The 14,691-nt window shown below is 53.0% G+C and overlaps 1 protein-coding gene across 10 annotated transcripts in view; it reads right to left on the reverse strand.

Moving 5' to 3' along the window:
• The window catches only part of LOC113828418 (phosphatase and actin regulator 2), a gene marked incomplete at its 3' end in the record, with an annotated part of 502,803 nt that overhangs the window by 21,273 nt on the left and 466,839 nt on the right, over nt 1-14,691 (reverse strand). The window contains 2 exon segments of one of the 10 annotated variants that reach the window (XM_070130379.1): nt 1-1,233; nt 13,741-14,229. The exon segment at nt 1-1,233 is cut by the window's left edge and continues 151 nt beyond it. In XM_070130379.1, coding sequence (XP_069986480.1) covers nt 1-984 — 984 coding nt within the window. 10 annotated transcript variants of the gene reach the window in all.

Consider the following 14,691-nt stretch of genomic DNA (forward strand, 5'->3'; position numbering starts at 1 on the left):
TTGGGGCACGCCTCGAATCTCTGCCAGAGAAACCCTCCTCCAATGCTCCTCCACATTCGCCTGATGCTGTTCCTCCTCCTTCTCCTCCTCGTCTTCCTCATCCGCTTTATCCCCATCACTTAGTATCACTGGTGCACACGAGTTAAAGTATTCTCCGTGAAACACCACTTCTTCCTCCTCCTCTTTCCCGACATCCTCCTCACTGAGCACTTGCTTATCTTTATCTCCTGAGATATTTGGGGGGTCATAGGGCACGAGTGCGAGGGCATCTGTGACTGCCTTCGGGCCAAGAGGATCCTGTTGGCACTCGGTCACGCACTGTCCGTCACATTCAGCCCTTTCTGGTCCTTGTGGCGCCTTCCCCTCCTGCCCCACCTCCTCCGCCACTCCAGCATTCACGTCATCGTCATGGGGCGGAGGCACGAGGTCCCCATCACTGCAGGAGGGGGAATAGAAGTCCTGCTGACCGTCCTCCGTTGCGGAGGAAGGAGGAGTGTCATCAGGGGGCGTCACCTCCACCCGAGGGACGTCCAGGATATTAGCAGACTCCACCTCGACTTTCTTGGGGGAAAAGCGTCGTGGGCGCAGATCCTCGAGGGGCGTGTAGCCGGCCGGGAAGGCCGGCGGATGGTACAGCGGGGGTCCGTTTGTGAGCGAGGGCGTGGCGGCTGCCGCTGCGGCGGCGGTGTACAGGTCCAGCACATCGCCATCGCACGGGGAGGAGAGGCGGCGGCGGTAGATCCCCGGCGTCCCCAGGAGGTGTGAGCACATGTCGGACTCCACGGGGCGGCCTCCCCACAGAGCCACGCTCACGCGCTTCTTGTCCCGCCGCCGCGCCCATGGACCGAGTGTCCACGCCTTCATGGCCTCCAACAGGGACATCCTCCCGGCGGCGGTTCGGTCGCTGGCCGGCACGAAGGTCTCACGCTGCGAGTCTTTGTCACCTCTCGGGCACGGCGGCGGCGAGGCCAGGTCACGTGCCATCAACACGCGATGCGATCGGGCGAGGAAGTCCGGTCAAGGAGGTCAAGCGAGGGAAAGGCAGCGCGGGGCACGGCCATCAACAGACGGCCGGCACAGCCCCCGCGAGGGCCGCAGCGAGGGAGCCACGCGTGGCGCCCCGGAGGTCCTCCACATCCTCCTCTCCGCCAACGTCCATCATCACCTCCGCGGTCATGGAACTCGATCGCAGGACGCAAAGCAACTCAACGTCAACGCCAAGGCAACCGTTCTCTGCAAAGGAAACATTACCGAACTGCCAGTCGCTCCATCAACAAGCACCGGAGAACAATTCCACTGTCAAAGGGTCGCAGAACTAACGTGGCCAAGGGTGCGTGGAGAGGAGTCCCAGGGCGACGCGGCCACTTCCCCAACGGCGCCCTAACTGGGAAGCGGAAACATCCTTACTGATACGAAGGAAGCTGAGCACAGGTGGCGGGAGGGGCGAGGCGCTAAAGGCTGACTCCAGTGGAGGCCGAAGGATAATCGGGAGAAATTCAAGGGCGGGCGGGGGGTGCGAGGGGTGTGGGGGATGGGGGACGGAGGATGACCTTTAACATCCAGCGGCCCACTTCTCCACCTCCTCCTCCTCCTCCTCCTCCTCCTCCTCCTCCTCCTCCTCCTCCTCTTCTTCTTCTTCTTCTTCTTCTTCTTCTTCTTCTTCTTCTTCTTCTTCTTCTTCTTCTTCTTCTTCTTCTTCTCCTCCTCCTCCTCCTCCTCCTTCTCCCGCCCCTATCTCCCTTTAAAAAGCCAAGACCAAGTTCTGGGATTAAAAAACCCACGCCGCCATAAACCCGAGATGGGAAAGCACGAACACGCAGAAATGAACCTTCTCAAACGCTGCCGTACTTTCAGGCCTTCGCAGCCAGAGGAAATGCAACTCGTTTAGGCAGAACATTTGACGCAGTCATACATATGGATGTATACGTACATATGCATATACATATGTATGTGTGTGTGCAGATGCGTGCGTGTGCGTATTTCTCTCCCACAGTGTTATTTCCAAGGTAATCTTTTACTTTCCTATTCCAAATCTTTATTTTTCTCCTTCACTGCCATTTCCACCGCCTCCTCCTTTCAACATGACTGAGTTGATAGAGCAATCTATATTCACGTTTGGATTCGGCTTTGCATATTGCAATTATATCTGTATTTCACTGATGTGGGCAGAGAGACAAACAAGCAAGCTGGCTTTTCTACTGGCATATTAGAAAGAATACCTTCAGCTGATAAAATCTCTTTGTGTGTATCTTCTTGCTCTCTCTATCTACTCCTTCGTTCTCTTTTTTTTTCTACGGATCTTTATCCTGTTTTATTTCCATCACTCACATGTACTTCTAATTTCGGCTTTGAATTTGAATCGTCTCTGAGTCAGTCCCCCCCACCCCCGTCTTCTCTTCCTTTTCCTCCATCTCTTCGTCCTCCTCTTCCTGTTTCTCCCCCACCCTCATTGCTTCCGGACACGTCCAACTCCGGCGCAGCATCCCTTCCTTCCGGGCAAGTTGCTCCCGAAGAGGATCACAACATCCACAGGACACCCACCTCCCCCACCTTCCCCCCCCACCCCCCTCCCCACCTCCACCTTCGCCCTCAGCCTCCCAAACATCCCGGCAGGACCCGCCACCTCGGCAGGATCAATAAGAAAGTTAAGGATATAACGGGATAGACGAGCTGCCTCCCTACCCTACCCCCCCCCCCGCCCCTCTTGCTTCTAGGCCGCAATCCCGTCCTCCAACAAATGCACGGACGCAAATACACATCTAGGCCTATGAGAACGATGGAGGCAAACACGAAAGCCTCCTTGGGAATGAATGAAGCCGCTGACAGACGGAACCAACACTAATGCAGTATTTTTCGTACGAGATTGAGAGAGAGAGAGAGAGAGAGAGAGAGAGAGAGAGAGAGAGAGAGAGAGAGAGAGAGAGAGAGAGAGAGAGAGAGAGAGAGAGAGAGAGAGAGAGAGAGAGAGAGAGAGAGAGAGAGAGAGAGAGAGAGAGAGAGAGAGAGAGAGAGAGAGAAGGAGGGAAAGAGAGAGAAAGGAAAGAGGGAGAAAGGGAAAGGGAGAGGAAGAGGGGGAAAGGGAGAGGGAGAGCGGAAGAGGGAGAGGGAGAGAGAGAGAGAGAGAGAGAGAGAGAGAGAGAGAGAGAGAGAGAGAGAGAGAGAGAGAGAGAGAGAGAGAGAGAGAGAGAGAGAGAGAGAAAGAGAGAGAGAGAATGAAAGAGAAAGAGAGACAGACAGACAGAGAGACAGACATTAAGCGAGGAGAACGAAGGAGAGAAATGGACATGGCGAAAGAAAGAAGAGGAAACACTACACGAAGGAGGAAACAAAAGGGATTAGCCGAGAGTGCATGCTGTAATAAACGGCCAAGGAACAAAAGCGAGAAATGGGAACAGCCATGGAGAACGAGGGGGGGCGAGTGGAGAGGCGGCGGAGAGTAGAGCAAAATGGGAGAAACGAGGAAACGAGGTGGAAGTGAGGGACGTAAGGAGAGGAGAGGAGAGGAGAGGAGAGGAGAGGAGAGGAGAAGCGAGGCGAGGCGAGGAGAGGAGAAGAGAAGAGAGGAGAGATGAGAAGAGAGGAGGGGCGAGGAGAGATGAGAAGAGAGGAGAGGCGAGGAGAGATGAGAAGAGAGGAGAGGCGAGGAGAGATGAGAAGAGAGGAGAGGCGAGGAGAGATGAGAAGAGAGGAGAGGCGAGGAGAGAGGAGAGGAGGGGCAACGCCTTACCCTCGCCTCCCCTGAGCGCCAGCTTCCCCTTCCTTCTTTCCCCCGCCTCTCCCTTCATCTCTTTTCCCCTCCCTTCCTTCCTTCCTTCCTTCCTTCCTTCCTTCCTTCCTTCCTTCCTTCCCTCCCTCTCCTCTCTTCTTCTCCTACCCACTCTCTCTACTACCTCGGTCGCAGCGCCTCAAACAGGTAGCTGACATGCGCGTGAGAGAAGAGGAAACCGCGAAAGGGGAAAAAGGAGAGAGACCGGTTATACATCTACAAATAAGAGAGGGAAGGAATGAAAAAAAAAAAAAAAATAAAAAATAGTGGAAATATTGGAGATGAGAATGAGAGGGAATTTCAAAGTAAAAAAAAACAGAGGAACCGAATGGAAAAGAAGGGGAAAAATATAAAGGGAAAAATCCGGGATGACTTCGGGGGAAAAGAGCGTTTCCCCCCCCTCCCCCCCTGCCCTCCCTTCTCCCCCCCCCCCCCCCGAACACCCGTCGCCCGATCTCTTAGGCGACAGGACGCGCTCACGTACTTACGCGCGAATTCACAGTAAAGAAGCGAACATTCCGTTCTGCCGCGAATACTAACTACCTTCGTTGGATAACAGCAAGAACTCCCTCCGAATCTCTCTCTCTTTCTGGCCACAGATTTTCCCACCTCTTCCACCTCTTCTCGTCCTCCTTCACCCTCTTTCTGGTTTTATTTTTTTATTCTCGCGTGCCTCTTTTTCCGCCTTTCGCACTGGTAACGAAGAGAGGGAGCAGATTCGGACGAGAGACGCATACAAACACACGCATACATACGAATGAGGAAAAATGAAGACGCGCATGTGATACCGGCTAATACGCTCTTCTGTATTCTTTTCTTTATTTGTTTTTTTTTTTTCCTGTTGGTGTACGACCCCTTACAAGTGCACATGCAACCCGAGCCGACAACGAAGCCCCCCTATGCCGACAGCGCGACCGCCGCCGTGACAACCAGCAGCGCGTGCATGCAAGTGTAAAGCTCTACCGTCTGTGCAACCTACACCGGCATCCTCCCTCTAACCCGCTACGTCAAGATTCAAGCGAAACCTGCGAAAATTCACGGAAAAAAATCAACATCAACACTACACACCTGGCCTCGCACCTGTAACCACCTGCCGCCACCGCGTCCACAAAACCCGGCAACAAGCGCAGGTGTCAGCCTACACCCCCCGTGTTTACACTCTTCAGGTCTCCTCCCCCTCCCCCTCCGCGCCTCTCCTCCTCCACTCCCCATCCACACCTGCTCCTCCCAAGCCAAATCCACGCCAGTAAAAGTCATCCTGGGCTATTAATAGCCACTCGAGAGGGACAACTCGGGGAAAGTCCTCTCGTCACTCACAGGTAACTAGCAATCCGCATCAACATTAGGAAAGTTCTGTAGGCTCGAGATATAAGGGAAGAGAGAGAGAGAGAGAGAGAGAGAGAGAGAGAGAGAGAGAGAGAGAGAGAGAGAGAGAGAGAGAGAGAGAGAGAAATACACTGAGGAATCCACAGCACCTACACCGCCCCCCCCCCCCCACAACCACCCTCTACCCACCACCCATCATTCCTAAACAAACCAGGCGTTCTTAAAAAAAAAAAAAAAAAAAAAAAAAAGTCCAGGACGATATCTGCGAAAGTCACCTCTAAAAGCAAGCGACCTTCACCAAACACAACCATTACGAAAAATGTGTGTTTTTAGGGAGGGGGGGAGGGGGGGGGGATATGTGGGCCGAAGGAGAAAGAGAGAGAGAGCACGTCCCGACCATCTCCCTAGCGAGGAATGCTAAGCAGAAGGAGGGTTTACGTTGGGAGAGAAGATTTGTTGCAGATCTTTTCTCAGAGTCTCACAAGATGAAGAAGGATGAGGAGGAGAGAGAGAGAGAGAGAGAGAGAGGTGAAAAAAGACGGCGGTAGTGGCGTGGGAAAAGGAGGCATTGAAGGAAGAAGAGGAGATGGGGTGGAAAGAAGACGCTGGCGAGGAGGAGGATGAAGATGAAGAAGAAGAAGAAGAAGAAGAAGAAGAAGAAGAAGAAAAGAGGAAAAATAAAGAATAAATAAATAAATAAAGATGAAGAAGGAGGCTGTTACCAAGACGACCACCCCCCCCCTCATTCCACCCACGCACACCCCACTCACTCTCATTCTCCCACATTCCCCCCCCCCATCCCTAAAATCCAAACCCCTCCTCGGATGCCACCTAATCCTGTTCACCTACACGCCAACCGGGTTTAAAAGGCCAACGCGAATGTCGTATAATGCAAACATTAAAAGACCGGAGCCTACCAATCTAATCCCACCAGCTGCGTACCGGGGGGAGTAAAGTGGTGTGTTTGAAGACTAATATGGGGGCGGGCGCTAGGATGGGCGGCCGTTAGGATGGGCGGGCGCTGGGATGGGCGGGCGCTGGGATGGGCGGGCGCTAAGATGGGCGGGCGCTGGGATGGGTGGGCGCTGGGATGGGTGGGCGCTAGGATGGGCGGGCGCTAGGATGGGCGGGCGCTAGGATGGGCGGGCGATAGGATGGGTGGGCGCTGGGATGGGTGGATAGGGGAAGGAACGGCTGGACGGATGGATGGATGGATGAGTTGAAGGATAGGAAGGAGGGAGGGAGGGAGAGATGATGGGAAAAGGAGAGAAAGGGAGTAGAAAGAAAGGGAAGGGATGACATGGAATCCGAGATTGGGGGGAGGAAGGAAGGTGGGAAGGGAGGAAAAGGAGGAAAGGAGAGAGAGAGAGAGAGAGAGAGAGAGAGAGAGAGAGAGAGAGAGAGAGAGAGAGAGAGAGAGAGAGAGAGAGAGAGAGAGAGAGAGAGAAACCGGCCTCGGAAAAGGGATGGGAAGGAAGAGTAAACAGGAAGAGAGGAGAGCGAAAGGAGAGAAAGCGAGAGAAAGAGGCAAAGAAGGGCGTGAAAAGAAAGAAAATGCTACCGTGGCATACAGACACACACACACATATATGCCACATACCCACGAACACGTACACAGACGAATGTGCACACAGACTCGGGAGGGAAAAGTCACAGACAAAGAAAGGAGAAAGGAGCGGAGGTTGGCGCTGTGCCAAGAAGTCTGTTGGATCTAGCAACTATACAAGAAAAATGAAAGCGAATCCAGACCTGGGGGTTAAGGGAAAGAGAGCAGGGAAAAGAAGGGAAAGAAAAGGACGAGAAGAGAAATGCGATGATTGAAAGATAGGAAGAGAAAGGGCGAGGGATAAAGAAAAGGACGAGAAGAGAGAAATTCGATGATTGAAAGATAGGGAGAGGGGAAAGATAGGCTTGGGAGTAGAAAGGTAGAAAGGGTGGGGGATAAACATAAGAAAGTGGAAAAGAGAAGGCGGGGAAGAACGAAGAGAAAAAGGAAAGGAAAGACAGAAAGAGATAAACAGTGGAAAGAGGTAGACAGACAAACAGTCAGAAAGAAATAAATAAATTTGTGGGGGCCATTTTGGAAAAAAGTGCAGGAAAGAAAGTGTTAAGAATCGGAAAATTTTACCTACAGAAGTTAAGGAGAAGGAAGGAGAGGGGGAATAACACTGAAGATGGGAGGGAGAGAGAGGGAGGAAGAGAGAGAGAGAGAGAGAGGAAGAGCGAGAGAGAGGAAGAAAGAGAGAGAGGAAGAGCGAGAGAGAGAGGAAGATAGAGAGAGAGGGAGGAAGATAGAGAGAGAGGGAGGAAGATAGAGAGAGAGGATGATAGAGAGAGAGGGAGATAGAGAGGGAGGAAGATAGAGAGAGAGGAAGAGAGAATGAGAGGAAGAGAGAATGAGAGAGAGAGAGAGAGAGAGAGAGAGAGAGAGAGAGAGAGAGAGAGAGAGAGAGAGAGAGAGAGAGAGAGAGAGAGAGAGAGACGCAGAGACGGAAATAAATACACTCAAAAAGTCTCAGCCCCCTCCGCGACGCTACGTGAACCAGCGAGAATCAACGTGAAACTGCGAGAACCTGCAGGAAACAGCGCGACCCCGCCACGGCAAGCGCGAAACGACGTGAAACTGCGAGAAACAACGAGGATCCATAAATATCCACACCTGTTATCCTACGCTGGAAATACGTCACGCACTGACACCAGGGATACGAGAACAGGAGTTTGGATAGGACAGCCAAGGGGATAAATCTTGACTAGGATTACTTTGCATAATGGCGCACCTTCCTTCCAGCAGTTTGCAGGATCGTGTTCTCGCAGCACGCCCGAACAGAACAACTTGCTAGGCCTTTTTAACGGCTCTTTTGAACACCCGAAGCGAAAAGTCCACTCAAATAAAAATATATGTATTTATAAAACAAAATTGTGACAGTAATGTCCTCCTTTCATCATTCTTTCTCTGGTTTCCCCTTCTTTTATCTACCCGTTTTCTACTCCCTCCCTCCTTCGCAACACACCAGAGCCTACAAACGAAAGAGCCAAAAGGAAATGAAACAAATAAATAGGCAGAAGTCCAGGAGTTAACACTAAAATAAAACCGACAGACATCAACAACAGTATAAGACCCCCCAAAAAAAACAACCAACCTGTTTAAAAAGGAGAAAACAAAGACACTGAAGCGGCAAGCAGGTAGCGATCGCGGCGGTACATAATGCCCTCTTTAGTGTCACAGTTACGCAACCCGGGAGAGACATGATCATCTCGTGGCACAGACGACCAACTGCGAGACAATCCCCCCTCCCCTGCTCCCCCCTCCCTCCCCTCCATCTGTCCTCCCTGCCCCTTCAGCCCCCCCCCCCTCCTTCTCGCCCTCCCCCTTCCCTCCCCTATACCTGTCCTCCCTGCCCCTTCCGCTCCCTCCTTCTCGCCCTCCCCCTCCCTCCCTCCATCTGTCCTCCCTGCCCCTTCCGCTCCCTCCTTCTCGCCCTCCCCTCCACCTATCCTCCTTGCCCCTTCCGCCCCCACCTCCTCGCCCTCCCCTCCATCTGTCCTCCCTGCCCCTTCCGCCCCCTCCTTCTAGCCCTTCCCTCTCTCTCTCTCTCTCTCCCTCCTTCCCCCTTCCTATCACCTTCCCTTCCCTCACCCACCCCTCCCACCTCTATTGGTGTAGACATTGACAAATTCTTTACTTATTTTACAACGAGGAAACTCGTTAACTGAATGAGTTGTAATGGAGAGCAGATTTTGAAATCTAATTCCACCAATCTTTCTATTCTCCTCGATCTCTATCCCTATACCTTCCTCTACACCTACTCTTTTTTTCTTCCTCCACCTCCTCCGCTTTCCCCTCTCCCTCTCACATCCTCTCTTCCTCCCTCCCTCCCTCTCCAGACACAGCTCTTATATAAAACCGCGTTCCCAATAACTTCAGAGGTAAACAATACAGAAGCAAGAACGAGTACCCTGCTGTGAAAGGGGAGGGGGAGGGGAGGGGGAGGGGGAGGGAGAGGGAGAGAGGGAGAGGGAGAGGGAGAGAGGAGGAGAGGGAGAGGGAGAGGGGGAGAGAGGGAGGAGAGGGAGAGGGGGAGAGGGTGCGAGTACCCTGATGAGAAAGGGGGAGAGAAGGGGGAGAGGGGAGGAAAAGAGTGAGGAGGGACGGAGGTTGAGGTGAAACAAACGTGTTCGCCTGGTAGGAATCGAGGGAGAGGGAGAGGGGAGGAGAGGGGAGAGGGGAGGGTGAAAGGTGGAACACGGAAGCGTGACTGGAAATGTGGCACTTGGTACGATATTAGTGACGTCGGAGTGTGACGCGCCTCACACCTATGCGCAGCGTGAGGAACTATGACTGTGTTTCATTGACTCCCTTGAGGGAACGAGGGAGATAATGATGCGTCAAAGGTGGGCCTAATGGGAAAGAGGGGAAGGGGAAGGGAAAGGGAAGGGGAAAGAGGGGAGGAGAGAGAGAGGGGGAGGAGAGAGAGGAGAGAGAGAGAGAGAGAGAGAGAGAGAGAGAGAGAGAGAGAGAGAGAGAGAGAGGAGAGGGGAGAGGAGAGAGGAGAGAGAGGAGAGGGGAGAGGAGAGAGGAGAGAGAGGAGAGGAGAGAGAGGAGAGGGGAGAGGAGAGAGAGGAGAGGGGAGAGGAGAGGAGGAGAGGAGAGGAGAGGAGAGGAGAGGAGGGAGAGGAGAGAGGAGAGGAGAGGAGAGGGAGAGGAGAGGAGAGGGAGAGGAGAGAAGAGAAGAGAAGAGAAGAGAAGAGAAGAGAAGAGAAGAGAAGAGAAGAGAAGAGAAGAGAAGAGAGAGAGGAAGAACAACCAAGAAAAAAAAAGCAAGGAGAGCAAAGTGGAGCTGGTGAGGAGGGGATTTTTTTTTTTTTAGAAGTGAAGTGAAGTGACAGGTTATGCCAGTCGTGGGCGTGGAGAGCGGTGGGCGCCGGGGGCTGCAGTCACACAGGCCTCAACAGCCTAAAAATGGTCGAGCTGAACCTGTCGACTCCTCGGCGTAACCCGAGCTGGAGTGCAGGTGCGACCTTACCTGTGTGCCTTTCTCACACCTTAACTCACGACATCCGAACCTCTACTGCGCCCGCGCACACTGACAGAACCCCGCACGCACAAAGGAAAGAAGAGAAAAGAAATCATAAAAAAATGAAACTAAACGCAAAGGAAAAGAAAACCACAGAAAATGAAACTAAAGAAAAAAGACAAAGAAAATCACAGAAAATGAAACTAAAGAAAAAAGAAAAAGAAAATCACAGAAAATGAAACTAAAAAAAAAAGAAAAAGAAAATCACAGAAGACGAAACTAAAGAAAAAAGAAAAAGAAAGTAATAGAAAATGAAACTAAAGAAAAATAAAAGATAAAAACCCATAAAACCCCCTCACAAAAGGCCAGTCAGCTCCCCCTGTAGATGGACGTCCATATTCAATGCCGACACGGAGTAGCACTTGCACCGAGGCTTTAAAGACGGCCTCTGCATCTACCTGCGCACTCTAAGCCTAATATGGGTCTCGCTCGGGTTGGGGGAGGGGAGGGGAAGGAGGGGAAGAAGGAGGGGGAGAGGGCGGAGAAGGCGGGGTGGGAGGGGGAGAAGGAGGGGGAAGGAGCAGGAGATATTGGGAGGAAAGGGGGAGAGGGAGGGGTAGGAGGGAGGAGGGTGGGGGAAGGAGGAGGACATATTGGGGAGGGGAAGGGGGACAGGGAGGAGAAAGGGAGCGAGGGAGGGGAAGGGGGACAGGGAGGAGAAAGGGGGCGAGGGAGGGGAAGGGTAAGAACAAGACTGGGTGAGGCGATGTTGCTGCGTATATGGGTAGTCACGGGGAAAGGGGAGGAGGAGGAGGAGGAGGAGGAGGAGGAGGAGGAGGAGGAGGAGGAGGGGAAGAGGGGAGAGTAGAGAGAGAGAGAGGAAAGGAGGAGATCAGATGCTTTGTGTGACGCTGCTTCACGTTTGTCGCCAAGACAACAACGCTCCAGCCCCCGTCAGGCCGCTCAACACGTGCCTCCAACCGCAACACCTCATCACGCCCCTTTGTGAACAATCCATGGCATTTTTTTCTCCATCTTCGACTGGTTTATTTCGCCCTTCTGAGTCCCTATAATACAACATCCCCCCATCCCACCCCACCCCACCCCCAATAGATCTTCCCAAACACCCATTCAGCGTTACTATCACCATTACCCCGCCCCCTCCCCCCACCCACCCACCATTAGGCGCCAGTCTGACAGCCCCCTTCACCCCCACTCCCCCTCCCCCCCGCTTATCGCCGCGACCCCATGTGGGCAAAGGAATCTCTCGAGGCCGACGTCCGAGCGGGGCTGCCCAGACCTCGCCTTCGCCCTCGCTAGCTCACATACTCGAACTAAGGATACACATGCCCACCAACATGGATAGATAGATAGATAGATAGATACTTAGATAGATAATTAGAGACAGACAGATAGACAGACTAAGGATACACATGCCCACCAACATGGATAGATAGATAGATAGATAGATAGATAGATAGATAGATAGATAATTAGAGACAGACAGATAGATAGATGTAGCTAGAAAAAACAAGCAGAAAAATACATAAATACGTAGACATAGACAGATCAAATCGAGACGCATCTTTCAAGGAAGGCTGATGGGAAGCGGAAGATAAGGAGAAGCAAAAAAAAAAAGGGGGCCATGGGAAAAAATGAAGAAAGTACAAAAGAAAATATGAGAGAGAAAAAGGAAGACAAATTCTCGAACTCCCAAATATAAAAAGCGTCCGCACCGACTCGACGGACCAAAGAAATCACATCCATGCTATCTCATAATAACAGTAATGAATTTAATTCGCACTTTGCTTTATCATGTTGGCGCGGCGGACGTGAGGCTGCGTCCGTGGGGAGAGTTATTGGGGCCTTTCTTCTCTCTCTCTTGTTCACCCCTCGGCCTCTCCTCCTTTTCCTTCCCCTCCCTTTCCATCCTCCTCTTCCTCCCCCTCCCTTCCTCCTCTCACTCACACCCCTTCCAACTCCCTCTCCCTTCCCATCCTCCTCCTCCTCCTTTCACTCACACCCCTTCCTACTCCCTCTCCCTTCCCATCCTCTATCACTCACCCCTTCCTGCTCCCTCTCCCTTCCATCCTCCTCTCACTCACCCCCTTCCAACTCCCTCTCCCTTTCCATCCTCCTCTTCCTCCTCTCACTCACTCCCCTTCCAACTCCCTCTCCCTCCTCTTCCTCCTCTCACTCACACCCCTTCCAACTCCCTCTCCCTTTCCATCCTCCTCTTCCTCCTCTCACTCACACCCCTTCCAACTCCCTCTCCGCTTTGTGTATACGGTAAAGACACACGTCACGCCACGCCTTGGTGACAACACTCCAATTCTACCAAACCAAAGCCCTTTCTCTTAGGTCTCCGAATAGCCCCTTCTTTACCCCCCTTCCATCGCCACTCTCTTCCGCTTTCTGCCTTTCCCTCCTCACTCCCCCACGCTCTCCCTGCACGCGTCACCGTCCGTAGCTGCATCTCCGCAAATGTGAAGGGAAGGAGGATGAGGAAGAGGAAGAGGAAGAGGAAGAGGAAGAAGAAAAGGAAGAGGAAATGGAAAAGGAAAAGGAAAAGGAAAAGGAAAAGGAAGAGAGAGAGAGAGAGAGAGAGAGAGAGAGAGAGAGAGAGAGAGAGAGAGAGAGAGAGAGAGAGAGAGAGAGAGATAGAGAGAGAGAGAAGAAGAGGAGGGAGAGAGAGAGAGAAGACAAGAGAAAGAGGAGAGAGAGAGAGAGAAGACAAGAGAAGAGAAAGAAGAGAGAGAAAGAATCACTACAAAAAATAAACAAACCCGATCAAACCGACGACCAAACGAAACAAGCGTAACCCCAGTGAACGACACGGGCAGCAAAATCAACAACAACATTGAGCAGCAGCGGCACTAAAATAACCGAGGAGGAGTTGAAGACCCACTTGGCAGTTCCCTAAATCGTCCCACTGTTGGCTGGCGAGTGAGGGAGCTGGCGGGAGCCTCCCTGCCGCGCGAGGAGGGTCGCAGCATGCTCACTATCATCGCCACATTCACCATTCACTGTGCGAGGCGGCGGCGGTCTATTCCCGTCGCGATCGTCACCATCACTGGCTTCGTTTCTTAGGAAGCACTGTAGCGACGAAGGCCTATCGAAACGGTCGTCTGATTATCACTATCATCGCCACTAATCGGACACTGCATTACGCCAAGCACTGGGCGACTTTTCCTCCCGAAGCACCGACTGCTGGCACCATCTAGGTAGGCGGAGACGCGAGCGCATGGTGTCACCGAGTGCCACCAGTGCCACCACACTGATACCCAACGAAGTGATTTTTCTGCCATTGCGCCACTCGCCTCACTTCGTATCACTCCTGGCACTTGACCCTATTCACTTATTCACTGGCACTCCGGTATCAGCCTAACCTCGTCACTGCCCCGACACGGGCACTGTTTGGCACTGCAAGCAAAGCAACCGGGCGCTGCGGGGTCAGGGTGTGGGCCGGGAGTGAGGCGTAAAAAAGGCGTCATAACTATAATCCCAAACACTACATCAGCCCTTTCCTCGCCGAGAAGCGACAAGGGGCTCCCGCAATCACCACTTCACTGCACTGCACTTCTCACCCTTGCACACCCTTAGGCCTACCAGCACGACACCCTTTTTCCGCACCGAGCACTGAGGCCGAGCGAAGGCCGAACACGAGGGCGCGCGCGTGCGTGTGTGTGAGTGTGGCGTCAGAGGTACACTGACTAGTTGGTGGTGGTCGTGGGTGCTCCGTCGAGGGACCACCACTACCACCAACGCCACGTCTCGCAAGGCCCCAAAATAAAACCTGCTCTACCACTTACTTCCATCCTGTCGCCGATTTGTCTGTCTGTCCCTCTGGCCTTCCGAATCCTTCCGAATCCTTCCGTGTCCTTCCGTTTACTCCCCGTTTGATCCGTCTATTCATACGCCGGTCGTTTGAGTGTCCGCTGGCGAGCTGCGACCAACAAGCACATGCACCCGTCCGGATCTCCAGCCAGCCATGGGCAAATATACACAGCGATGGTCCGGGGGCTAACACGCACATGCAACGCGAATCAATAATGATATTACACTGATAATCTAATTGCTAATGACTTATCGAATAGCCAAACGACCCTCGATTTCCAAACCACGAAACACACACATAAAAAATCAACGCAGTGAAAGGAAAATTCGTAAAATACAAACACCAAGCACATTGCATCCGCGCCCCCTTTCCCACTCGCCCACCCACCCACCCTTCCCCACTCATCTCTCATTCGCTGCCGCCCCATCCCATCCTTCACACACGCAACACCCACCCACCCGCCCAACCGACCACCCGCCCACTTCCCCTCGCGCTGCTCAACCCCTTCGTTCACGCATAAAACTCCCACCCACCCACCGACCCATGCGTACACTCACCCACCCATTCACCCGCCCACGCATTCCCCCGCCCACTTCCCCTCGCTCTGTCCTCTTCCCCTCATTCACGCACAAAACACCCCTCATTCCCTCACTCACCTACCTATGCGCCCACCCACTCACCCCCCTTCCCCCTCTGCCCAACCCCTTCCTTCACGCATAAAACACCCCCCAACTCCCTCATTCCCC

This window comes from Penaeus vannamei, chromosome 15 (assembly GCF_042767895.1).
Source record: "Penaeus vannamei isolate JL-2024 chromosome 15, ASM4276789v1, whole genome shotgun sequence".
Classification (NCBI taxonomy): Eukaryota; Metazoa; Arthropoda; class Malacostraca; order Decapoda; family Penaeidae; genus Penaeus; species Penaeus vannamei.